The 27,746-nt window shown below is 42.6% G+C and overlaps 1 protein-coding gene and 1 long non-coding RNA gene across 5 annotated transcripts in view; both read right to left on the bottom strand.

Annotated features, from left to right (window-relative positions):
* Positions 1-27,746, bottom strand: part of PLCE1 (phospholipase C epsilon 1) — a 293,833-nt gene that overhangs the window by 206,597 nt on the left and 59,490 nt on the right. Inside the window, exon 1 of one of the 4 annotated variants that reach the window (XM_070486909.1) lies at positions 965-1,102. The exons of the other annotated variants lie outside the window; for them this stretch is intronic. Coding sequence (XP_070343010.1) covers positions 965-1,015 — 51 coding nt within the window. The 5' untranslated portion in view covers positions 1,016-1,102. Of the gene's footprint in view, positions 1-964; positions 1,103-27,746 lie in introns of those variants that run through there. 4 annotated transcript variants of the gene reach the window in all.
* On the bottom strand, positions 19,807-26,733 carry LOC123279241 (uncharacterized). Its single transcript, XR_011494868.1, has 3 exons — positions 26,596-26,733; positions 24,447-24,529; positions 19,807-19,941 (listed from the first exon to the last, which is right to left on the bottom strand). It is a non-coding gene; the product is annotated as an uncharacterized lncRNA (long non-coding RNA).

Genomic DNA, 27,746 nt, shown 5'->3' on the forward strand with positions numbered 1-27,746 from the left:
TTCTTGAGCTAATCTTATCCAACGTCTAAATTGCTTTTAATGCTTGTGAATAAATAGCTTAACCACACAGATAAGCTGCGTCACCTTTCCCAGAACCATGAGCATTTACACTGAAAATTTCATTTAATAAAGTCTATTTGAAGCATCAAAAGACATGTAGCTCATTTCAACCAGGGATGCTATCAAATATGTTTGCAGTGAAATCCCAAGTATACTTTTTTCTTCTTATAATTAGTTATACTTAAGGATAGTCCTTACCAGTATCGCATTCACAAAAGCCAAAAGATAAAAAGGAAAAAAACCATCAAATCTGCATAAAGAAGATCAACTTATTCAAAAGCTAGCATTCTAAAGAATATCATGAACTAGAAGTTTTCCTGAAACTAGATGTGGATACGTAACACACAGGCCATTGTGAAAGGAAGGAAAACAAACATCTAATAAACCCTCAGGATTCTTTTCAAAATCTCCTAGATTAAAATGCAAAGAAGTCATCTCAAAGCTGTGATTACCAAGAAAGAAAAATTTGCATCCCTATAGTTAAGTATTTGGGGTTAAAACATTTTAGAAACTTTCTTAACTAGGAAAGAAACTTCCCTGATCCTCTTTGTGAAATGTCTCAGAGGAATTGTGTTTGGCTAACGCTGCCCAGCAGTGTGAGTGAAGGAGCAGCCCCCAGGATTCCATGCATTAAGAGCATTGGGGGACTTCTTGGAAAACGAGAACCCTTACCTGGTCTTCTCTAAGCCTCCAGCATCCACATCCATCCTTTAATAAGGTAAAATTGGGTACTGCAGAGAGAGGGAAGAGCCAACCAACCCTCAAGGCAGGCTGAAAGCGTGCAAAGCCCCAGCTGACAGCCTGCCTCCCTCTCCTGAGGCGCTCTGCCTCAGAGGCTGCACAGAAACCAAGCCCGGTGCCAAATCTTAATCCCTTTGCAGAATCTCACATGGAGCTGCCTCACCTCTTCCATTCCCGCAAAACCTCTTCCTGCTGCATTTCCTTCTGAAACCATCAATCACCGCAACCGACCCACGGAGTGAAGCCCAATCTCAAACAGTACTGAAAAATCCTGCAACACGCAGGGTGATGAGTGTTTACATTAGCCGAAATGAAATGATGTAATGGCCAGAATCAAGGGAGGGCCCCATCCAGAGTCAGGGCATGGTAAGAACTGCTGTGAAATACAACTTTTCTAGATGAAAAAAAAAAAAAAACAACCAACATGCACCCTTGGGTTTTATTAATCTGGCTTCTGTAATTTTAAGGTTATTGGGATTGTTCTGATCTCATTAAGAGTATCACAGGATCATGTTTTCCAAGTAGAACTTCAGACCTTCTCAAATACCCATAGTTTTAACCAAGAGGGAAAAAAGTTAGCAAACAGAACCCAAAGTGCATTTGTGTGCAAAGAACCTGGTGTCTAGTGGGTAACGGCACCAATCCAGGGATGTGGGAACCTGCCGTATTGCAGGATGCCAGAGGTGTGAATGCCTCCAAAGTAAAGGCAACTCCCAAGAAAAGCGGTGTTTCTTTAAGCCAGAAGTCCATTTTTCTTCCCATAACTTTTGAGGAATAAGAAAGCCCAGAGGTTCTCAAAACCATTCCTGATGGGCAACTGCCGTTTATTACTTTAGGATCTCATGGTCCCTGATTTGGTGTCCCTGCGATGTCGCTACTGGATGAGAAGGGTGTTAGGGGAGGAGAAGGGGTTTATCAACAGCACCTGCTTAGGAGAGAGACCAGAGAAGTTTTCACAACTGATCAGAGGTGAGCTTGGGACTGGTGGGCATGCCAGAGGTAGACTCTTTGTTTTTCGATGTGTTACTGATCATAATATGAAATTTAAAAAAGTATTTACCTGTGCCAGGCACTGTGCTAAGCACTTTATATACATATCTCAGTTAACCCTCACAAGAACTCTATGAAGTAGATACTAATATTGTTCCTGTTCTGCAAATGAGAACTGAAGCTCAGAGAGGTTAAGTAGTGGTAAGCTGATAAGTAGTGGTACCAGGTTTGTCTGAAACCCTCCCTAATCACCGATCTATTGCTCCCATCAGTTTCAGCAGCTGCACAGGCACATGATCATAAGCATGCTCTGCACTCTGCAAAGTGAAAGTGTTCCTACACAAAGGTGTGGGAAGCACGTGCTTGCAGCTCCCCAAATGCAAATAGCAAACTCTTGGCTGTTACTGCCCAGGAGTGCCAGGCCCCAGAGCTCCAAGGGCTTGCAAGGACCTTGGAAAGAAGGGGTAACCTCCAAATGCAGGGGGTAAAAATCAAATGCCACATAAAAGGAACACTGGCTTGGCCCAGGTCATTCATGAACAAGTTGTGTGACCTTAGTCAATCCACTTCCCTTTCTGGAGCTCAGTAAAATCAGGAAGATGGACTTTGATGGGCTCTCAGGTTCCTTCCAGTATGAAATTTCTATGACATAAGATATTAAATGATGTGAACACTGAGTGAATTATTATTATTATTGTTATTATTATTGGTGAGGAAGATGGTCCCTGAGCTAACATCTGTGCCAATCTTCCTCTATTTTGTATGTGGGGAGCTGCCACAGCATGTCTTGATGAGCAGCGAGTAGGTGCGCATCCGGGACCTGAACCTGTGAACTCCGGGCCACCGAAGCAGAGTGCGTGAACTTAACCACTACACCACCAGGCTGGCCCTGAGTTATTATTTTTCAAAATCCAGAATTTATGCATCCAAATAAGAATTCACTTGAAAATGGCAATAATTATAATAATCATTCCCACTTACTTAGTATACTATGCAATAGGCACAATGCTTAGGGTACTACATGAATATTCTCACTTGTCCTTATAAAAGCCCCCGAGGGAGTATTATTATTCCCATTCCACGTAGAAATGGAGGCTCAGAGGGAAGGAATGATTTGTGTAGGGCCAGCTGCACGGCTGGTAAAGGGGACAATCAAGGATTGGAGCCAGGCCTGATAGATTCCAGAGCCCAGATATACTGTCTACACCACATTGTCCATTGTTCCAACGACACTCTTATCATTCAGAGCAATTCTGGAACACCACTTTGGAAACTTCTTTCAGAACCTGTACATTCCATTTTAGTAAATATACATTTTTGAACTTCTGCTCCATGTGGAGCACTGCAGAGGGTATACACAAATAGTATACTGGCCTTTCAAAGGCTTCCAACCTTAGTAGGGGAAATGGAGGCAGACGGAGCTTATTCCACCACCAGGGAGACCAGGCAAAGTGTTACAACAGAGGCACCGAAGATAATGGGAGTTTGGGCAAGTGAGACGTTATTTCAAAATTATCCAAATTACTGCTAATATGCTCAGTGGTGGTAAATATCTATCCTTAGAGGGTGGATGTAATTTTGGCTCACAGGCAAGTCAATTAGAGCCAAGTCTGGGGAATAAAGTGGGTCATCAAGCTGGGCAATACCATTTTTGGTCACAAGCTAGGTGTGGCTATAAAATAGTGAGATGCATTTTCCTGTGTGGCCCAGACTAGCTCTGAAGGCAGTTCCTAAAGGGCAGTTCCAAAAACGTTTGGAGCAATGATACCATCTCCAGATTAAAGGGAGAGCCGCCCAAGCGATTTCAAACGACAAGGCTTCCTGAGCACAGCACTCGACCACACCAGAGGCAACAGCCTGCAGAATCGTTGCTGCGTGCGCTCCCTATCAGCAGGCCCAGATCAGCTTGCTTGCTGCTGTGCCCCCAGCATCTGGCACAGTGCTTGGTACAGGGGAGGCTCAATAAACATTTGTCGATCTATTGAATGAGAGAGAATTTTGAAAGTAAAAATTCTGGATTATTTGCTTTTAAAAACTGTCATTATTTGATAAAACTTGGACATTTGCATATTGACTCCAAATTTACATATTAATCCAAATTAAGATTGGGTTTACCCAGTCTGTCTGACCTAGGTGGTCAGCCTGACCATGACCGGCCACAATAATTTCCCATCCCATCCCTACTTGTGGCCATTCTTGTATTCAGTGTGAGGAGGAGTGAGCGCAAGGCACTAAAGATGCCACCACACAGGATCTGCTTAGGGCTTGTGGCCAAATGAGGTGACTGATTCCTCATTTAGCGACAGCTCTGAAAGTCAGGCAACCACTGGAAAATACCTCTAGAATCCCATCAGGGGTGGGCAGGGCACTTCAATGGACTTGTAGAGCATCCCACAGCCAAGCTGGCCTCCCAAAGGACCTAAGTCTGGGGGAACCCGGGCTGCCCCAGGAACCATCCCCCAACCACAGCCCTACCCCATACACATTCCAGAAAATGGGTTGACATCTCTGGGACTGTGGGTTCTCAAATCAATAGGACCAACTAGGGTTCAGAATAGACCTCAGGATAGTCAGAAGCCAGAGAGGTTTCTCCAGTCTTCTGTGGTCATCAGTTCTCCCCTTCCCCTCCTTGTCTTTATCCCTGTTTTCAGTTTGTTTGTGGTTGGCTTACTAATCATGCACATAAACAAGCCAATACCAGCTGGGCCAAGGCCTCTCTGCCACTAGGACTCCCAAGGCCAAAGGAATTCTTTGGGTCTAACATCCACCACTCGTGAAGGAAGGGGTGGTCTCTCACTAGCTGTGAGACTCTGCTCAGCTACTTAACCTTTTGGTGCCTCACTTTCCTCATCTTTAAATAAAAACAATAGTACTTCCAAACACAAGGTTTTTGAACGAGAAAACACATACAAAGGACTTAGAATAGTGCCCGGTCCGAAGTGGGTCCTAACTACATGTCAGTTGTTATTGTTGTTGTTTCAGACTCGCTGAGAGTGGGGAAGGAGCCAGATGATGGAGAAGTCACGTATTTCTCCACCTATTTATTATGTCTTTCTGCACGAATGATTTAAAGCCACAAAAGGATGTGGTGTGGTTTCTATATTAAAGTACATAAAATCAAACAACAACAACATCCAGTTCTAAGAAGGATTTAGAGACCGAAGTTGTCTGAGGGAAGCTGCTACTGCTAACCACTGCATTTAGCTCTGAGCTTCTCGGCAAATGGAGTCATAAGAGAAACACACTGAGAGGGTATCACAGATGTCATCCAATCAGAAAAAATGGAAGGGTTCGAGCAGAGAGACAAATGCTTTCCTGGCTCCAAATTTCAAGAGGAATTTATAAGCTGGGATGTAGGGCACTGGCTAACAGAGGACAATGCCTTCCCCAGGACTCACACGAAAGATACGGAGACATTATTCCAAGGGCCCAGACTTACAAGGCCCCTCCAGAAAAGCCGAGGGCTCACATTAAACTGTAGATCGAAGGAGGCGTCTACGGTTTCGCAGAGTGTCAGTACTGGAATGGCCTGTCGTCCACTGTCCTGGTTTTATGGACGTAGAAATAGCGGCTGGGAAGTTGAAGGGACAGCTGGCCGAGGACCCAGACTCAGAGCTCCCAGTCAAGTGCCTCTTTTCCTCCCTGAACTCTCGCCCTCTCCCTCATTTCTTCCACCAGCAAAAAGAAGCTTCCCTCAGTCCTTTTCCCTGTGGGAAATGACAAAGCTGTGTAGCCTCTTTCACACTGTGGGAATCCCTTTTCTTTATGTTTGGTTAAAAATAAATATGAAAATGTTTAAATTTTCAGAGTCTGGGCTGGAGAGCTGCCAGGTGGCCTCAGGAGTCTGCAGACCAAAGCCGCTCTCAGCGTTAAACTGTTGGCTGCCTCTGCTGGTTGTGGAGATGCACTCCATGCCGTGGGATCCAGTTTTAAAAGGTTGTGTGTTTTAGCAGCTACTAGTCTTAAAAGCTTTCTAAGCGCCCCACGGTGTGCTAAGTGCCCTAACTGATAGCCTCATTTGATCCTTCCAGCAACACCAAGAGGAAAGTTCTATTATTAAACCAGGACTTGAGCTGTATTGGTTGCCTCCAGAGCCCAAGGTCTTAACTACAAACTCTCACTTACATTTACAGAATGGGAGTCTTTGCTAGGCAGGAACAAAGTCTGGCAACCACGCTTCTGTCCAGCCCGCTGTTTAAGCAACAAATTTTCTGAGGCCAACACTTGGAGAACGTCATACAAACTGTAGCTGGTTATCCTGAAGTTGTAGGAGACTCTTCTGGAAAGATGGCCGCATAATTGGGACAATTCTTTAATTGTGGCATCTTGGGAGCAACATCAAAACAAGGCCCCCAAATACATCCACACGCCATCCCTAACAGGGAAATTTACTTCTAGCCAATCACAGGAAACGGGTGTTTACTATCATTGAGCTAGAAGTAACTGGGGGCAACAGAGTCGGGTGGCTGGGTGCACAGGCTGCACAGTTCCCAAACCCGGGTGTAGTTTCTGGCTCTGTCACATTCTAGTGTGTGACCCTAGGCAAGTGGCTTAACCTCTCTAGGCCGCAGTTTCCTCTTCTGTTAAAGGAAATAATAAGAGCAGTACCTCCTTTATAGAGATGTGGCCATTACATGAGATAATATCAGGAAAGGTTAATGTGTGTGGGCATTAGAGGAGATAACATCAGTAACGTTGTTTAGAAAAGTGGCAGCACATACTCTGGGCTCAATAAAAATTAGCCAGTGACAGCAGACACATGATTCAAGGCAGGTATCAGAGTACAGATTAATGGTTGAAATCTGTAATATAAGGGCCCTTAATACGAATTAGATGCTGCTAAACATTTGAGGCAGTTTCCCATTTTCCATATACATCTTGATTTTATTTTACCCAACAGACACCTTTCTAATTCACAAAGCAATTATGGCACCATATTTTATGGGTTCATCTAACTTCCTAGCAGCAAATTGGCAACACGTAATATCTGTACTTCTAATACTTGACTGAGAATGTAAACTCCAATTCTGTGCTGTACCTTCTTACCAGGAGCTTGATTGTAAAAAGTAATAATCATAGAGAATTGCACCAAAAGTATGATTGGCCCATCTGTTCCTCTTAAAATTTTAAATTATAGTCTTCCTTCAAATCAATTCATCAGAAAGCCACATATCTAAAATATCAATATTTTTACTTCACATAAAATTGCTTTTAATAAATTTGCTCCAGTGTTTTGCCATTGGCTTTTCAATAATGTTCTATAGTTTTCAGTGCACAAGTCTTGCACCACTTTTGTTAAATTTATTCCTAAGTATTTAATTATTTTTGATGATAATAAGAATGAAATTGTTTTCTTAATTTGATTTTGGAATTGTTCATTGCTAGTGTAAAGAAATACAACTGATTTTTGCATATTGACCTTGTATCTAGCCATTGGCTTTTATTGATGGATATTACAAATAAATTCATTCATTCATTCAAAAAATACATTACGAGCACCTAATTTGTGTCAGGCATTGTGCTGGGCACTGGTATATAATGAAGATTGAAGTAGATACGGTGCCTGCCCCCTCAAGGAGCTTGGGGTCGAGTAGGGGAACCAGGTCCAGGTAAGGTACACTTCCTCATTACCGAGAAGAAGCTGATGAACTCTGCCCACATCATCACAGAAGGTCCCCATGTGAGGGCCACGGCAGAAGTTCCTCTCCATGTCAGAATTAGAAAACACTGTGTCTCCCCTTAGCAACAGTCTATTTTGATCCCATGCCCACTGTGAATTGTGTAGCTGGACAGGTTTTCTCTGCTTCAGTTGCTAGGAGGCTTAGGGCTATGTTGTGGCCAAATTCTAACAAATGACACTAGAGCAAGAACTGTTTTTTATTCTATTTTATCTTTGCCCTGATTTTCTCATCTTCTTATTTTATCTGGTTTTGGGTAGATCTTTGTAAGCTACCTCAGATCTTTTAAGGATAGAGGCTGGGAAGGAAGGAAGGACAGAAGGATGGAAGGGAAGAAGGAAGGAAGGAAGGAAGAAGGAAGGATATTTTAGTTACCTGTTAATATTCCTGAGAATGTTAACTTACTATGAAGATCTACTCCCCACTTCTGAAGTTCCTCCAAGATGTGATTTTATTACCTGAGTGAATGCTCATACCATCTGGAATAAGAACTGTTTCATACTTATAAGGTCTTTTAATCTGCTTTTGGCAGGTCTAAACTAAACAAAGTCTATTAGTTTTGTTCAGACACACTGGGAGTGCTTTTCTGGCATCACTTCAAAAAAATTTTCTTTCCGCATTAGACACAGAGGAGCTGGGCAAGAGCATGCAAGGTGGAAGGGGATATCTTTACCCCAAGTCATCTGTGACCAAGAGGCAGCATAAGCAGTTTAATTTTGAAGCCACTCAGACCTGGGTTTGAATACTGATTCTGATATATTTACTAGCTGTGTGATTCTGGAAAGGTTATTTATTTTCTCCAAGTTTCTGTTACTTCACCTATAAAGTTGAGATAACACCTACACTATTGACTATTGGTGTAATCCAATTAAATGGGATTTAGCATATGGCTGAGGACACATCTATTTAATACTGCACTGGAAGTACTAGGCAGTGTAATAAGACAAGAAAAACAAACAAAAGGTATAAAGATGGCAAAGGAAGAAATGTACCCAACTGTATGTGGCAGCTTGGTTAAAATAAATTATATTTCGACCCAATTACAAAAAAAATTCCAGATGAATGAAAAATCATAATGTGAAAAGCAAAATATTTAAAACATTTTGAGGAGAATATCTTTATGATCACAGGGTAGGGAAGGATTTCTTAGTTAAAATATAAAAAGCAGAAATCACAAAGGAAATTGTTAATTGGATCACGTTAAATTCTAAAATTTCTATAGGACACATGATAATATAAACAAAGACATAAGTCATGGACTAGTAGAAGGTATTTGCAACATATATAACAGGCAAAGGAATAATCCAACATACAGGGAACTTTACAAACCAATAAGAAAAACGCAAACAACCAAAGAGACACACGGCAAGAGATATAAACAGGTAACTCACAGCAGCCTCAGGAGCCAATAAACATTGAAAATGTCCAAGCTTTCTAATAATCAGGGAAATATAAATGAAAACAAGAGTGAGATAATATTTCCCATCCGTAAGACTAGCCAAAATGTCAAATTTTCTGTTTTCCTCCACTTGCATGCCTTCCGATGACTGGTTTGACAATTGTCCACATAGTGGTTACCACTGAGGGAAGAAGATGGGGTGGAGAATGGGGCCCACCATTGTCTCTGTAACATTTTATTTCTTAAAAAAACTCTGAGGCAAACATGACAAATGTTGACACTTGCAACTCTGGGCAGTGGGTACACGGCTATTTGCCATCAGTTCCTCTGTGCTCTCCTGTATGCTTGAAATAGCCATAATAAACACAAGCAAGCAACCTATATCTGAAACAGCCTGTTGACATGGAGGACGACAACAGAACAGGAAAGTGCCCATATAAGCCCGTTTCTGAGCTGGCTGGCTGGGCCCAGAAGGGAACTGGCGAGAGATGTGAAGAAATATGCACATTTTAGAGAAAACGTTAGTTCAGAAAGTAAAGTCTAAAAGCAGAGAAGCTGCTTCTCTGGGAATCCAGAGAAGTCTAGGCCTCGCTTCTCCACCCATTGCAGAAATATTGATTGCACTGGACTATTTTACCTGGTCCCTGACCTAATACTAGGTAACGTCTCATGTTAGAGAGAGACTCATGAAATAATCAGAACTAATGGCTAATCTTGGCTAGGGGAAGGGGTGTGGTGGTCTAGGAAGGCTTCTTGGAGCACAAGAACTGAAGTTAACCGCCAGGTACAAAGAGGTAGTAGGTAGAAGAGTGTGTCCCAGGTAGAGAATCCAGCATGTACAAAGGCCCTGAGGCAGAAAGGAATCTGGGCCTGTGAGGTGTTAGTGCAGAATCTAAAGAAACCTCCATGAAAGAATCTGGGTGCTGTGAGGAAGGGCATTGCGATGAAGGATCAAGGGGAGTGTACCTATGTCTTCCTCAGAGACCAAAGAACCAGAAAGAACTCGCCCAGGGTGAAGGACTGTGTATAAAAAGTTGAAAGACATCTAAAAGCAACAATAAAAGCTGGGCAGGAAGAGGAATAACAGGAGTACTTAACTGTTCTGTATACAGTTCACACCCTGATATTCCCTTTCACTGAAGTAAAATCAATTATAAACTTGACACTTTAAAACAAGGCAGCAGGCTGAGCTGCAGAGGATCTAGCGGAAAGGCGCACTGAGAAATGGGAAGGCTCCTTGCATATTAATTTTGTTGAGAAACTCCTAGAGCCCGGAGGCAGCAAAGTGAATCATGTCAGTGGCAGCTAAAACAACCAACCTAGGACCACCCTTCTCGGACGCTCCCTCAGCCTAAGCTTGTCACACACAAAAAATTCAGGAATCAGAAATTCCAGCTAGCTTGGGGCAGGTATTTCTCCTGAGGGCGCTTGGATTGGCTTTGCTAGAGAGAACAGAAGATATTTTTTACACCTGCAATTTTCATAACGAAAACCGACATCTTCTTGGGATTAAACCAAGAGAAATAAATACAACTGAAAGCTTAGCCCTAATATCATATCAAATCCAGGCTCCAGGGAGGACATTAACATTTGCTCATTTCAAACAACGCTCGGTGCTAGAGTTCTTCAGTGGGAGGGCGCGTGACCTCAGCTTTTCTCCAACGACTTTCTCTCAATGTTGTGGTGAAAATATCTACCTGACTTCAGTGATATTCACCTATTTGCCGTCAAGTCCAGGTAGCCGCAGCCCCTCGAGAGAAAAAGCAACTTGGGACTAATTTTTTTTCTCAAAAGTTTTTTAATGGCCACCAACGTGGAAATATGAAAACTCCGTTCACATGGCGGAAAGTGAATTGGAATAACAGAATAACACTGGGGAGGGATAAAGCACATACCACTGCAGGCTTGGGTTCTGCCTCTTCCCAAAAGTGTTGCCTTGCCCAAATCATCAACTTGCTGAAGCCCATTCCCCTAAGTATAGATGAAGCTAAAAGTCCACCTCCTAGAGGGGTTATTGTGAAAGTCAGACTTGGTCATGTTTGCTAAGCATGAAGTACAGTAAGCACTCAATTATGGTAGCTATTGTTAATATTTTCAATGGTGTTCACAAATAGCAAGGCAAAAAGCACTTCTCAAGGTCATGCTTGATGTTTTCTGATGGGCTGATTTACATGGAAAACCACAAGGCACTGGCAAGAATGATGACCTGGAAAAATTCAACTTTTCTTTATAGGCTCAAAATCACCTTTGGAGGGGGGGGGCCGTTTAGGGGCTGGTTCTGTGGCCTAGTGGTTGGGTTCAGTGTGCCCTGCTTCAGTGGCCTGGGTTCGCAGGTTTGGTTCCCAGGCACAGACCTATGCCACTTGTCAGCCATGCTGTGGCAGCAACCCATATACAAAGTGGAGGAAGATTGGCACAGATGTTAGCTCAGGGCAAATCTTCCTCAAGCAAAAAGAGGAAGATTGGCAACAGATGTTAGCTCAGGGCGAATCTTCCTCAGCAAAAAAAAACAAGGGAGGGGGCGCATTTAGAGGCTGAAAACAAAATCATCAGTTTTCACTCTCTGCTCATTCCAACACATGCAGATTATAGGCAGTAAATGCTGCACATTGCTACAATACTTGCGAAAAAGTTAAAAGGGCTTTGGAATTCTTTTTTTTTCAGATTAAAAAAATCAGTGAGGTGCTTTACCATATATTATGTAACATCCTTATCACACACTGAGGCAGCATTTCATAATCACAAAACGTCTAAATATTCACATTAAATGGAATAAATAGACTATAACTAGCCTCACGCCAGTTCAAGTCAGATTTTGCCACCAAATCAGCTTGCTGTGAATTCAAGAAAAAACTTTCAGTTTTTAGGGTCTTTTACTTGTAAAACAAAGTCCCTATACTCAGACATTTTACTTTTGTATCTTTATCTTGCAGAAATGAAATCTCACAGTGCACAAAGATGTAAAACAATGTTCAGTGCAACACCACTTCTAACATAAAGAGTTGGAATAGCCTTAAATGACTGCCAGTAGGAAGATCGATTAATACAGATGGGAAATCCACAGTGTAGACTACTATATACACATTACAGAGGATGAGGTTTTCTCAACCTTGGCACGATTGACACTAGAGGCCAGGTAATTCCTTGTGGGGGGGCTGTCCTGTGCATTGTAGGATGTTTAGCAGCATTCCTGTCCTCTACAGACTAGACGCCAGCAGCACCCCACTCTCTACCCTAGCTGTGATAACCAAAAATGCCTCCAGTCACTGCCAACAGTCACCTGGGAGGCCAAATTGCCCCCAGTTGAAAACCAACCACTGTTCTAGAGATAATCACATACATAGGGAGGCTTATCAATACACCGATAAGTGAAAAAAGCCAAGATGCAGAATAACACATTTCATGATTCTAATTTTATTTAAATGGAGACATACAATTGTATACATATAGAAAAATGTCTGGATATCTATGCAACAAATTGTTGGTGAACACCTTGGGAATGTGGGGGGACCACGGGCAGGAGACTTTCCTCTTCTATTTTATCCATTTACGCACTGTTTCAATTTGACAAATTTTTACTTCAGAAATGTAGTTTCTGAAAAAAAATCGTGATGCACAATTTGACAGTAAGTACAAAGGTTTAAAACTGGGAATAAAAGTCTTGGAAAAGGACGTGTGGCCAGGACAGGAAAAAACCCCCACTCGTGGTAGGTGTCCAGCTGGGCTCACAGGAGACCCACAGTTGCCAGCGGCTGCTTCTAGCACCCTGGCCTTGTAAGAGGCTAAAACCATTATCTGACCATCAGACTGGAAATATTCCAGTCTGACTGCAGAATAACAATCCTCTAACTGCACACGCCGAACTTCTCCTGAGGGCTTTTTTGTTGTTGTTCTTTTGAGGCAGAAATTAAAGTAATCCTGCCAGGATTCAGCTGAAAGGGCAAGTGCTGAAAGATTCTGTTCTATTTCCACCTACTGGTAGGAAAAAAGACAACAATGCAGAGTTCAGAAAAGGCAACACAACCTTCAAACATCAATTCACATTGACCCCCTCCAGCCCTAATAAAGACCTTTGTCCCCTGAAGTCCTACTGCAATGGACCAAAGTCTCAGAAATTGCCTAACAGTATTATAAGCTTAATTAGAGACAAAAGATTGAGTTATCAAGCAAATCAACCACTGTACAGTTCATACGGTATCTGTCTTTACTCCAGGCTGAGAGCTCTCTCAAGAACATACATAATATTACCTTCATTAACTTCCTACTGAACACTCTCTCTAATAGGGATATCCCTGACCTCTGCTATTCATTTAGCTCTTTTACGAGACTCTCCAAAGCTCCCACAGAGGCAGCCCAGCATGGAGGTAAAAAAAAAAAACCCACAGTCTCAATGGTCAGAAAGACCTGGATTCGAGTTGCAGACTTTTCCATTTACTAGTGGCTGATCTTGAGCAAGGTCAACATTTTTCTGTCCTGTAAACTGAGGATCCTAATGTTATCACCTCATAGGGCTGTTGTTAGGATTAGATGAGCTCTCGTATTCAGCACAGTACTTGACTCAGAGGAAAAAAGTGCTAGCTATTTTTATTACACAATAATTCCACTGACTTCCACCCATTTCCCATATGAAAAACTGAGGCAAAGGGTGATGCTCAAGAGGAAGGGAACTCTGAACATCGAGACATTCTGAATGTTACTGCCTCACCCAGGTCACGGTGCAGGCCTTCCCCAAATCGCTGGTTTTCCCATTTGACTCAGGAAGAGAATACCATCTGTTGTCATAACAGAAATGCTGGCATATTTGTCTCATGACATGCATGCTTCCAGTCATATGATCCAAATACATTCCCTTCACTCACACAAAGGTAGGCTCAGCTTGAGACAGTTAGACATCAATACCAATGCCTGTACCCCATGGCACTTTCATTGCAAAAACCAGAAAGCCAGCAGTTTATCAGTAGAAAAAGTATTCAGTCTTCCAAGGTGAATGACTCCCCAAACCCACATTTCTGGATTTGTCACTTAATTTTACATCGATCTTGCTTTCTCCAGTAAACCAGCACCAACAGTAATACATCTGAACAAAATGAAAATTCTACTAGCCTAGTACTTTAAAATGATTTTATTGCTGAAACCAAAAAATAAAGATGCATCTGGTGCCTACGTTGTGTTTGGTGACGGGGAGGGGAAGGTGAGGCACATGGCTGTCTTCAAAAAGCTCCAAGTTCAGCTGGAGAGGTGGGCATGCCCCCAGCTAACCAGCCATTCTGCTAACAGTGCAAAAACGAAGTGCTATGGAATGGAGAAAAGAGAGACTTTTTTTTTTTAAAGGAAGATTAGCCCTGAGCTAACTGCTGCCAATCCTCCTCTTTTTGCTGAGGAAGACTGGCCTTGAGCTAACATCCATGCCCATCTTCCTCTACTTTATACATGGGATGCCTACCACAGCAGGGCTTTTGCTAAGCGGTGCCATGTCGCACTCAGGATCCGGGCCAGCGAACCCCGGGCCGCCGAGAAGCGGAATGTGTGCACTTAACCGCTGCGCCACCAGGCCGGCCCCAAGAGAGAGACTAGTTCTGATGGTGGATGTGATAGTTCAGGAAAGATCTAACAGGAAAGATGATTCTTTTTAAAGATTTTTATTTTTTCCTTTTTCTCCCCAAAGCCCCCCGGTACATAGTTGTATATTCTTCGATGTGGGTCCTTCTAGTTGTGGCATGTGGGACGCTGCTTCAGCGTGGTTTGATGAGCAGTGTCATGTCCGCGCCCAGGATTCGAACCAACGAAACACTGGGCCGCCTGCAGCGGAGCGCGCGAACTTAACCGCTCGGCCACGGGGCCAGCCCCAGGAAAGATGATTCTTGAGCCAGTTCTTAGATAATAAGAAGTAAACGCCAAGAGGAGAAGAGGAAGAAGGGAGGCAGTGAAGGGAACCCACGGAGGCCCAGGCACTTGAAATCCTACTGTCTTTGTGGAAAACTTTGCATAGATCCATGTTGTCTAGGCATAAATTGTCTATTTGATAAGAAAGGAGTACAACTTACTAATATAGCTGCTCCACTTGGTATTATAAAAATTATTCTTAAAAAAATCAGTTACCAAGCTCTGGGAAATGGATCAATGCCAAAGCGAAACCTGAGGAAATAAAGCTCTTAACATCAGTAACTGGACCAACGTCACCTTCTAAAAGCAAACGGATTTAAGCATCAGTTAAAAGGGCTTTGTACATCTCTATGAAATTTATATCCTAGCAAGACAGTATCATAGTGTATTTGGACAATTATATTAATGCTGTTACAAATGGATATTTATATTTCTCACCTAATGAAGTTATTCTAAATACAGTCCCATTTAGAGACAAAAATCATCAGTTTGACTAAAACTGGGACACAAAGAGCAAACAGATTTCATATTACATGCAACTGTAGAAGTGCTTAGGATGTTTCACCATGAAGGATATTTAGGCTATGCCTGGATTCCTCAAAGAAAAGTGTAATGATGATTAGTAACATCTGATATTGCCCAGTGGGTAGATAGCAGCCTACGTGCCCAGCATTGCATCCCTGACTCAAAACATTAAAGAAGCTGAAGGGATGGGGAAACAAATTGAATCATTCCATTGGCTTCTATTTATTGAGTAGTAAAAACTCTGCCAACGTGTTTCCTCCTCTCTGCAACTCTTGACTGTCCCCTGTCCATTCTGCTTCCGAGTCTTCACTCCTCCACCTGGAATGTCTCCCTTCCTGAACTCCTTCTAAACATCCCTTAAGGTCTAACTCAAGACCCACTTTCCATGAAGCCATGCCTGACCATTTCCAGTCCTCACTGAGCTTCATACGACTTTAAATATATCAGTTACAAGTCTATAAGTCAGTCATTTGGAATTCAGGACACGTTGCCCCATAGAAAAGGTGATATAAATATTGATTGGTATCCTAAGCTAGTCTATAAAAATGTAAGTTATGACATAGAAAAAATGTATTTGCCAGAATGTTTAAAGATAAACTGTTGAGCTGCTTGGGGTGGGAGGGTGGGTGGCATTACACTCTAAGAAAGTGTCCAAAGATTGGGATGGGAAGCTGATATGGAAGGATGAAGACAGGAGCCCGGAGAGCTGGATGTTCCCTGGGGGAGGAGGTGGTGGGCAGAGAGAAGGAAAAAAGAACTCCCGGCGCTGCCTGGTAGAGAAGACTTTGCAGCTGGAGATGCCAGAGGAGGAGTCCAAGCTGTTGCTGGGGGAAAGTGATGTCAACCCTCTCCTCAGTAAGCCTGCCTCCACGTCTCTCCCAAAATGCTTCTGTGTGGGGAGCAGATGCTTCTGGGGAGAGCTCAAAGAGTAGGGCCACCTGATGACATCAGGTGACATTCATTTAACCCTCGTCAATACATAAAAAAATGAGAATAGAAAAGTCTTATTGCAAGTCTCGGAATCAAATGTAATAATAATAAAAAAAATAACACATGTCACTGTCGATGCTTGAGAGAAAAATGGTTTATTTGTGGGAGAATAAAGAAAAAATGAAAAATTCGGAATAAACAGAAACAAATGGAGACATTCTGAGTAGTTTCTAAGCTTTGGTCTGTATCTATCGCAAACTCAAATATCTACAGGAGTCAAGCAGACAAATGAAATGGGTAACATGGGCGAAGTGGTGGAAATAGGGAAGGTAACATGTAGGGACAATGGGCCCCTGTCTAAAAACATTCAAATTCAAATTCAAATAATAATGATACGAATAGCCAAACACTAAAGGAGTAGCACATTTCAGCCTCAATAACTTCTCTCATGCCCATTTGATAGATGAAGAAATTGAGGAAGGGAGATTCGACAGTTTGTCCAAGGTAAGAAAGCAGTAGAGCTGGGAGCCAAATCCAGGCAGAATGACTCCCACCACCCTCAACAGCGCCCAGGACCACAGCTTTCTTAATCAGCCACCATCCAGGTATTTTTTTAGCTCCAAAGAAAGGAAATGGATGAAAGAGAAAGAGAAGTAAAAGAGGGACAGAAACAAGAAGATGAGTTAACATAAAGGTGAAAGGAGAGGGCAACAATAGGAGTGCCGACAAACAGAGGAAGCGGGGTGATGGGGTGGCAAAGAAAGAGGAAGACTTTCCAATGTAACTAGACAAAGAGTGAAAGAGAAGTAGAAAGAGAGAGAAGGAGGTTTAAGAAGACATGTGTGTTTGTACCTCAGGAAACACTGCTGAGGTGGAATGGAAGGCAGTGGGAGAGGAAGGAGCTGTGTAATGGACGCCTTTCCCAGAGGAGGGAGAAAGAGGAAGAACCAGGAGCCAAGCTCAAGGGACTGCCAGTGGCCCAGAGGAGGGCCTCGAGGTGTGAGAGGAGCCAGGAAGCAGGATGCAAGCAGGACACTCTTGCAGCCCTTTGAGTCTGCACGGGACATGCCCAAGCTGAAGGGACTTACCCTGAATGAAAGGTGTTAGCTTCACAGAACTGACAGTAAATCCAAGACGGGGCTTGAATCCCAGCTCCAGCACTTAGCAGTTATCTGAGCTTGAGCAAACTGCTCAGCCTCACTGAGCTTCACTTTGTTCACCTCTGAAATGGGGCTAGTAATGTCTCCTCCCAGATTTGTTGCCAAGATTAAGAGTGCCAACGGGTGTAAAGTATTTAGCACAGTGCCTGGCACACGGCATGTACAAGGTCACATCAGGAGGGAAGAATTAACACCGGCCAATACAGTCAAAGAAGTCTTTATACATAAGGAGGAACCTAAAAAATAGGATTTGATGAAAAAAGAGAAAAGAGAATTGAGGCTGGGGTGGAAGAGGGAATGGTGGGAATTGGAGATTTGGGGGATGGTGGTGGGAATTGAGGAGACAGTGCTTGAAGGCAGAGAAGCTACAATGAGCCCAGAGCTTCTGTCTGTGATGACCAGGGTGAAAACTTTCCCAATTAAAGTGAATGGCAGAAATAGTAAGGAAAAATGTTTAATGTGCGTTGGATTGTGGAAAGGCTTGGAAGTTTTGCTCAAGAAAAGCGTATCTCCATGCCAAGGAGTAATCTGTTAAAATACCTTGGAGGCAACTGCCCTAGCAATTGAGCAATTAGAGCCTGGACTGAGATAAGGGAAGAGAGAGCGGGGCAGACTAACAGGACTAGAAGGAGAACTAACTGGCCTGTGCTGGGGGATCAACATTTCTGGTGAAGGGAGGAAGTCCAGCTCTTCCTCTGTAGGATGAAGCCATTAACAGAGGGTGTGAGTTCAGAGGAGGAATACCAGACATTTGGGCATCCCTTACACTGATGTTCTTCACATATTTGCTCCATATTTACTTGTTAGAGCAAGGACAAAAATTATTCTTCTATTAATAAGAAAATATATACCTCATTCTTTATGTTAAAAAAAGGGATTTATTACAACGATTGATGGCATGTGTTCTTTTTTTCTAAGCCCGGTATCTTAACTGTTTAAAATTTAGATAGTAAGTCAGTATCACGCCAAGCATTATTCAGTTTCAGAAGTGGTTGATGGTACCTGCTGATGACATCTGGCCATTCGGTGGGTTGATGCTGATGCCTGTGGCTGCAGTTACAGCCACGTGCATCCTGCCCTGACCCTGACTTATTTAAAAAAACTCCTGAGGGGCTTTTCACAGGGAATGACGTGATCAGATCTGTATTTCAGAGAGGTCTGTCTGGCTCTTGGGTGGAAGAGGGGCAGCAAGAATAAAGGCAGAGCTTTTAATAGTGCTTCCCAACTCAGGAATACTTGTTAAAAATATAGATCTCAGGGTGCCACCACAGAAGACTCTGATTCAGTAGTCCTGGAATAGGGTCTCTGAATCTATATCTTTGAATAAGAACTCCATGTGACTCTGATGGAACCTCATAGTTGTCCAGGAATACTGACTAGCAGGTTGGGCAGGATCCAGTAAAGATCCAGAGGAGGGAAGAAGACAGCTGATGGAACAAGGTCTGGTCCTAGAGGACCTGGAGTGATGGGGAGGGAAATGAGCAACAAAAGTAGGGGGATTTGTTCTGAGAAGATCAAAGGACACCTTTTCTTTTGAGGGCAGGCAAAGCAAAGTGAGTCTAAAAAGGAAGGTAAAGGAATTTTCACCTTGTAACTTCAATTTCTCACAGAAGTAGGAGGCAGAGTCACCCACTACGACTGAAAGAACAGGCAAAGGTGTGAGGGGCTAGAGTGATGTAGGTTTGGAATAGCCATTGTGGGGCATGGTGTAGAGAGTGATGACAAGGAACATTTAGGACTGCTTGGTGGAGCTCAGACAAGAGACCATACATTTGTATGTCATCCAAGGGCTTGGATTTGTTATTTCTGTCCAGCAGCACTCGGCAGTCCATGTCTAGAAATGCAGAAGGCAGTAGTTGGATTGATCCCAGTTGGGAGGGTTGCAAACCACGTGTAATGGAAAGACAAGGGTCCGATGATGTTGAAATCGCAAACAAGCAAGGGAGTAGCAGCACTAAAATGCGAGGGGGAGCGTCCAAAGGATGCTGTCCTTGGTCCTGAACTAGCATTGCACACTAGGGCAGAGTCATTCCAGTTTGAAGTTGGAGGTGGGTTGCTGCATGTCCCCCTGCTCCTCCATAACACCCCACCATACAAGACTCATGATGTCAAAACCTTGTGCTTCTAGCCCCATAATACTGTGGATGCTGTGAATACAGAGCCTACAGTCTGGGTATGATCATTTGTTGAAGATACAGTTCCAATATTTAAGGAATTACTTCAACAAATATTTATTGAGAGCATCCCATGTGCCAGACATTATGTTGCGCACAAGGGATAGAGCAACAGAAAATGCAGTTGAAGTTTATTAACAAGTCAAATCCTCTATTTGCTTTTCTTAAAGAACATCAGGGGGGCCCATTCACACCTTCCCTTTCCTTTTCACCTTTCAGCAGCTGCTGAATGCTCTCTACAAAATGGCCTCCCCCAAGCTTTCTCTCTCTCCACACAGTTCTTTGTGATTTCTGTTCTTCTCCTCCGACCCCTTGGGTGTCCATTATTTTATAGATGAACTTAGCTTCTCTCTCAGCCAGTCAGAAGTCTACCACTTTTGGAAGAGGGAACAAATGGAACCCTGAAAAAGCAAACACAGACTTATCTTTAGAGGCTAGAAAAGGAGGAAAGGCTGTGAACATCCATGCACTAATTTTTGTGCTATATTGGTATCTAGTAAGTCCTCCCCAAGCAGAGAGGAAGGCCACCTCACTGAATACCAGCTGACCATGAAATCCTCCCCCACATAGTTTGAAGCTGACCATACCATCTCTGGAATTGTCCCAAGGTCCCTGCTGCCCTCCATCAGCCAATGCTCCTATTCCTCCCTGATGCCGCCCGTTGACCCTAGTTTTTCTGGCAGGGTGACAATTTCCAATTAATTTTGAAAAATCATTAAGTAAAGGTCTTCTTTTATTTTCCAGGACCTGAATTAAATGCTGAGAACACAGAGATAATTAAGGACAATTGCTGTCTTCAGAGATTTCATAACTTAATGGGGCAAGCAAACATGATGCAATAAGTTCTATGTCTGCGACCTGAGCAAAGTACAGAAAGAATGAGGCATACAGAGGTGAATTCTGTTTTCAGTATGTTGAGCCAGAACTGACGGTGGGAATCCAAAGGTCAGGTCTCTCATCTAGGAATAAATAAAGGCAGAGATAGCATGAGGTTTCACACATAGGGAGTAAGGCCAAGAGAAGGCTGGACAAGCGTCTGGGTCTAGGAATACAGGGTTTAAGTTTTCCCAGATGGCAGGTGTCAGAAGTGAGCCTTAGCCCAAGAGCCAGGATATCAAAGGGAGGAAAAATAATACATGCTGTCACCTATCCAGTGCAATCCAAGAGTCTGGGACCAGATTAATGGATAGTTGAAACAAGACAATCAGATCTCAGTGACCAGGGCAGACAAAGGTCCAGAACCCAGGACAGGTAGAGGCAGGGGATGAGTGAGCAGCTAGTGTGGGGAGTAACAGAGACAAGATAGAAGAAGATCTAAGAACAGAGAGTTTCCCTAAGGAATGCGGAGTGAGAAGCAGAGACCAGGACTAAACATGGATGTCAAATGTTCTTGAGAGAACAAAGAATGAAAAAGAAGTCTTTGGCTCATACCCTAAGAAAGCAGTTGCAGAACAAAACACCAAAAAAAAAACGGAACTCTCACCCAGTTATTACGCAGGGCTCTGCCGAGAAAGGTCCAGAAGCTGCAGAAAAAGGGCTGGGTGACTGTTTCCTATGGCACAAGGGCTCTAAATGCCCCTCAACCTTCAACAAGCACAGCCATGTAATGAGCAATTAGTATGACCCAACTTCTATGCTCAGTGCTTTTACTGCATTCATTGATTTAATCTTTACCAACTCCATGTGCTAAAGATTATCATCCTCATTTTCAGATGAGAGAATGGAAGCTCAGAGAGGTTAAGTAAATTGCCCAAGATCACCCAGCTGCTAGGTGACAAAGCTAAAATCTGAACCACAGCTCTGCCTGATTGCAAGGCTCATGCCCTTAATCATCAAACAGGCCCAGATTACCATGATTAACCTGTACCAGATCTCGTCACTGTGATCACTCTGAGTGGGAGATAAGGCAAAAAGGGTTTTTATAGGGATAAAAATGTACCATGTGTAGAAACACGCAGGGCAAGGAAGCACTTGTCCGGATTTGACAGCCATGAAGTTAAGGACTATCAAGGGTCATCAAAATGAATGCTGAAGCCCCAGGCCTGGCTCTTGCCCACCTCTCACTATCTTTAGCTGCCACCCCCACTCCTGTTCCTGTGCCTCTGGTCTTCCTTCAGCCCCTTCCACGTATGCTGTGCTTCTTCCCATCTCAGGGCCTTTGCACATGCTACTCCCTCTGCCTGGAACACTCTTTCCTCCTCCTCCCACCTACCTTGACCTAACCAATTACTATTCCCACTCCTAGTACACAACTGAACCTCACTTTCTTACAAAAACCTTTACTGACCACCCTATTCCTCACTAGGTTAGATCTCAGAGAACCCTGCACTTTTTCTTCAAACAATTATCACAACTCTAATTTATTTATTTAAGCAATATATCTTCCTCTCACTAAATGGCATGTCTTGAGAGAAAAGACCACATCTTCTTATTCATCACTGTATCTGCAGTAGTGAACCAGCCCTAGCATCTCCATAAATATCTATTGAGTCAATGAATATATAATGATAAGAAATGGGATCAGGGTAGGCAAAAAATGTGCCAGTTGATAAAACTTCTTAGCAAGAATCAATCATTCATTCACAAATTCATTCAGTTCACTCAACACATATTAGAACACCTACTCTGTGCCAGGCTCTGTTCTGGAGGTCCAGCCTGGGATTACGGAAATGAGATGTGGCCGTACTACAGCAAGGACCTCAGAAAGATGATATGAACATCCTATGGGTCAAGAAGAAGGTGGAAGTTCAATGTCTACTCCCAGCACGGGGCAATGAGAAAGCTGAATCCTCTCTTCCCCACATAGAAGGTGAGGCTTCCATGTGTAAAGACAGCAGAGTATGTGATGTCTTCAGTTAAGAATGAAACTGCTGTAAACAGACGAATGGATAAAGAAGATGTGGTACGTATATACAATGGAATACTACTCAGCTGCAAAACAGAACAAAATCATTCCATTTGCAATAACATGGATGGACCTTGAGAGAATTATGTTAAGTGAAATAAGCCAGCGAGAGAAAGATAATCTGTGTATGACTCCACTCATATGAGGAATTTAAAATTATGGACCAAGAACAGTTTAGTGGATACCAGGGGAAAGGTGGGGTGGGGGGTGGGCACAAAGGGTGAAGTGGTGCACCTACAACACGACTGACAAACATTAATGTACAACTGAAATTTCACAAGATTGTAACCTATCAATAACTCAATAAAAAAAAAAAAAAACGAATGAAACTGCTGTAAAGGAAAGGACAGGAGGGAGAGTGGCAAACAAGGCAGAGATACAGAGTCTGCTACAGCAGAGTTCTGAAGAGAGCAGGAGGAAGAGGGAGCAGGAAGGAAGCAGGTGGAAGAGAGCCCAGGTGAGAAAGGGCTGGATATGTTTTGGGGATTGGGCCAAAGGCAGCAGGAGGGGAGGGGGCCTGGAGTGGTGGGCACAAACCCAGGAAGGAGAAAGCAGTGGAAGTAGGTCCCAGTGGCTGACATGAGTAAATGAAAAGACGTAAGAAAATCAGTGAAGAAGGGTACTTAGGAGAACTGCAAAGAGAATCACATGTTTTTTCACGAAATTCAGAAGTACAGAGTCGAGAGCCCTGCGATGATTCATGTTCTTTCCTGGAACCTGATGTGTTGCCAAGATTGGCTATAGAACACTGTGGTCTGGAGAGTGAATTCAGAAAGACAACAATTGACTCTGTTGTTCAGGGGCCAACATAGAATCTGGGAAGGAGCTTCCAGCAATGGAAGGTGGAGATAAGCCCCCATAGCTCTCACTCTGAGATTTTTCTAATTTTCTGCTTAAGGGCTAAAAACGTTGTCTTTGAAATCTGAAGACAAGAAAAATCAAGAAACCAATAGCTAACGCTTACTGAGTATTTACTATTTACCAGGCAGTGTGTGAATCATGAAGTACTTTGTAAATTTAATTGTCACATCAGTCCCATAAAGTAGGAACCATTAGCATAATCATTTAACAACTATAAAGACTATGAAAAGTTAGCACTTTGTCTAAGGTCAGCTCACAAGTAGGAGAGTCCATCTGGGTCCAGAGCCCCCTCTCTTTAACCACCAAGTTATCAAAATAACGATAGCTAACTCATGCCTAGTGCTCACTCTGTAAGTCAGGTACTGTTGGTAACATCATGCATTTATTAACTCTTTTCATTCTTACCACTCTTGAGGTAGACACTGCTATTCTGCCATTTTAGAGATGAGGAAACTGAGGCACAAAGAGGTCAAGAAACTTGCCCAAAGGTACATAGCTATGAAGAGGTAAACTTGGACTCAAAATCGGGCAATCTGGCTCAAGAGGCCTTGTTCTCCATCACCACACTGCCTGCTCCCATGAGCTGTCCCTCCAAATGGCATCATTGGAGGCAGGAAAAAACAAAAACTAACTTTTGTACTTGAGCTTCATTGTACTACAATTTAGATACCATTGGTTAAGCTCTCACTTCCTTACTTGAATGAACAAAGAGTAGAAAATCCTGGGGGATAATGTCTTGATCGCAAAAGTATAAAAGGCAATTTCTCTTCGGCTAAAGGCATGCACCTCGTAAGAAACCCAGCTACTGTTTTGTGCGAAGTTAATCACTGCTTTCCATTTGTCCTGGGTACCTTATTTAAGGGTGTGGTCTTTAATACACTTTAGTTCCCATCCACAGAGACATGGTGTTGGCTTGCTGTGGTCTTTTCCATTTCCATGGACTCCTGGAGAACTACCGTTTAGAGATCACCCGCTGAAGCTAATCTTTTGATCTCCAGTAAAGGAACTTCATTTTCAGCATAACCTGTTATAATCTTCCTACACAACTGGTTTCTCCAGCTTGTCTCAGTGAGAAAAATGTTTTGTGGAAAGTTTTCTCAGACCAGAAAAAAAGCAAAACAGGTTTTGCCTGACACTTACCACGCTGAGCATCCAGTGCCCTTGTCCCAGAGCTTCTTCCTCGCTGAACATTGTGGAGGCACGTTCTCTGCCATTTCCTTAGTCTCACAATCAAGAAACACAGACAGGTTTCATAAAAATTGAAAAAGGGCAGGGAAAAAAATCTAAGTCCAGTCATTGTGCCTGTGTTCATGCAAACGTTAACGCATCACAGCTGCAAAAAATATTCCTACTTTGCAATCAGAGTCCAGGAGTTCAATATAAATGCACTAATCCTTGTAATTTTCTTGTAAGGCAAGCCACAAGAGTACTCATTTCTTCAAGGCACAGAGAAGGAAAGTCTTGCCAAGCTTACAAAACTAAGAAACAGACATTTAGAGCAAGCTAAACTTATTTCTCATTTTCTCCTTTATTTTTATGTCTTTATTCTTTTCTATATAATTATACTTTCTAACCAGTTCTATTAGCTGTAGATCTCACATAGTTCCATTGCTAATAATAAAAATAATAATTGTAGTAGTCCCTGTTTATCGAGTACTTACTAGGTGCCAGGCACCATGCTAAGCCTTTATACGTAGCAACTCATTTGAGTGTTACAACTACATTAGGAAGTAAGTAGTAGGATTATTTCCATTTTACAGTGGAGAAAGCTGAAGCTTATAGGGGGAAAGTAACTTCACCAAGCCCCGGCACATAGCAAGCCTTCATTTCAAAGCCACACTTCCTCTCATACCACCCGAGCCCTGACCTACATACCACACACCATTAAAATCATGAAACTTAAAGAAGTGTCCATATGGATATTGTTTTTAGCTGTCTTTTTATTCTAATAAGGCAAACAAAAAAACACAAATAATGCTTCCACTATAACTTGATGTAATTTAACAAGGTGCCAAGTTTAATCAAACCCAGGCACTTCTTCAAAAGCCACGATGGAAATGAACCAGAAAAAAGAAAAAAGCCATCAGGAGCAGGAAGAGAATGCCAAGTACTTGTGTTGAATCAGGACCACTCAAAACATAAAGAAATAAAAAATGGAGCTTGAAAAGTAGTATAAATGTCAAATGTTTTGAAGCACTGTAATAAATTTACCCTCAAACAAGGTAAAAAGATGTGTTAAATGGAATACAAAGGTACCTTCCCAGTGCAATAGTACATGAGTAAATAAGATTAGCATGTAACATAAATATTTCTGGTAAGCGGAGAAACAGAGTTACTTTTTCTCAGTCCCACTTCCCAGTGGGCTCCCCTACCCTGCTAGCTGCCCAGCTCTGTGGAGCTGCCTCACTACCTCTCCAGATCCCAATGTATCATTTTACCTCTAAATCACTATTTCTGCACACCTTCCCTGTCACTGCCAATGGCACTACTTCCTCTTCTGAGATCTCCACCCTAGTGACCACTGGTTCCTCCTTCTCCCCCAACAGTCAGACCTTATGAGTCATCATGTTCCAACAACCCTTTGTCTACATTGCTCTAGTCCTTACCTGGCACAGCCCCATCTCTGCCCACAAAGTTACCGTCAAGGCCTCAGTCCTGGTCTTTGCAGCAATTCTCTCTTCTGCTCTATCCTGTGCATCACAGCCTAAGCAATTGGTCTAAATCACACCTTTCATAATGTTATTTCTATACTCAGGAACTACCGGGGGCTTTTTACTAGCCCCATGCCATTCAGGGCTCTCAGTGCATTCCTTTTTATATATCCAGTTCTCTCACTTTCCACCATGACTGTGTCTGTTCAGCCAAACCTCTTTTCTGCCTTTCCCTTTCATATTGTCATCACCCTGCGGATCTGAAATATGGCAGCCTATACCTGAACCTGTTATTTAGACAGATCAACACAAGCAATATGCCAATATGAGCACATGTTCATACTATGGGACTTGCAAAAATTCATGAGGAAAGATTCCCATGATCCAATTGTTTCTCAGAGGTCCAGCAGATGACTTTAATTTTTTTGTTTTGGTATGGTTTTTATTATTTTATTTTTGGTAAAGCTGTGTTTATGAGAAGTTTTTCCTTTATACTTTTATAACAAAGTAAATGATAGAATCCCATAACATTAAAATGGAGACTTTCAAGTGTAATTAATCCCCTTCTCTCATTTTACCAAGGAGGAACTAGCATGCTAGACAGGTTAGGTGATTTGTTCTAGATTCCCAGAACTTACTCTTTTGGGCTCCTGGCCATCATCCAAGTTTTAGAGGACCACTCAACTCTGGTTACCCTCATTAATGAAGAGAGCGAGATGCATAAAGCAGCATTGCCTGAGGCATGCTCATTCCATGGCCAAGGAAAACTTGGTTTAGTAATTCAAACAAGTACTCTACTGTAGAACTTCTTGAATGTTTATGCGTAGTATGACCTTCCAGAGAAAGAAAGGGGAAAGTAGAAATATAAAATGCAATGTTTCCCAAACTTGGTCATCATGGTTAACACATCTTGGCTCAAAAAAATACTTTGCAGGGCTGGAGTTCCACAGAACACGCTTGCAAAAAAGGCTGTTATAATTATTGACATCGCTGCCATGGAAGTTTCTGATTCCAGAGACAGGTAAAATCCTAAAAAGAGAAGAGAGCTGAGAGACTGTGCTGAGCTTATTATTATAACAATAACAACAACGAACGTTTATGTAGCACTTGACAACTTTGAAAAACATTTTAACACATAGTAACACACAAAAGGAGCGTTAATTCTCCATTAAAAAATGTCTCTTTGTCACTGTTAATTGGAGGGATCCTCTGAAAGGCTGTGTTACACCAATTCAGTACAGCTAGGTTCTTGTTGCAGAAAGATAGCCAAATGGTAAAATACTATAATTAGAAGAGTCTTAAAATTAAACTAATCTACTGATTCTCAGACTTCGTACCTGGAGAAAATAGGTGTTCAACTACTAATAGTGAATAGCAGTGTGCCTTTTCTCAATTCAAAGAAAAAGTAACGTAACGAATAGGAAGCCTGAGAAGGAAATGAATTCTACCAACAATCAATGAGCTTGGAAGAAACCCCTGAGCCCCAAATGAGAGTGGCAGCCCTGGTTGACACCTCGATTTTAGCCAAGTAAAACCTTGAACAGAGAATATAGCCACACCACACCAGACTTCTGCTCTACAGAAACTGAGAAGATAAAGCCATGTTGTTTAAAGGCACTACACTTGTGGTAATTTGCTATGCAGCAATAGAAATACAGATTCTTGCTAGGTTCTCATCAGAAAAATGGGCAAAGGACATGACAAAGGCCATGCGACAGTTTGGTGGAAGTGTAGGTTGCTAATCCTTCTTAGAGGAAAATCTCACACTAAGTATTAAGGGTTTTAAATA

The sequence above is a fragment of the Equus asinus genome, chromosome 2 (assembly GCF_041296235.1).
Source record: "Equus asinus isolate D_3611 breed Donkey chromosome 2, EquAss-T2T_v2, whole genome shotgun sequence".
NCBI lineage: Eukaryota > Metazoa > Chordata > Mammalia > Perissodactyla > Equidae > Equus > Equus asinus.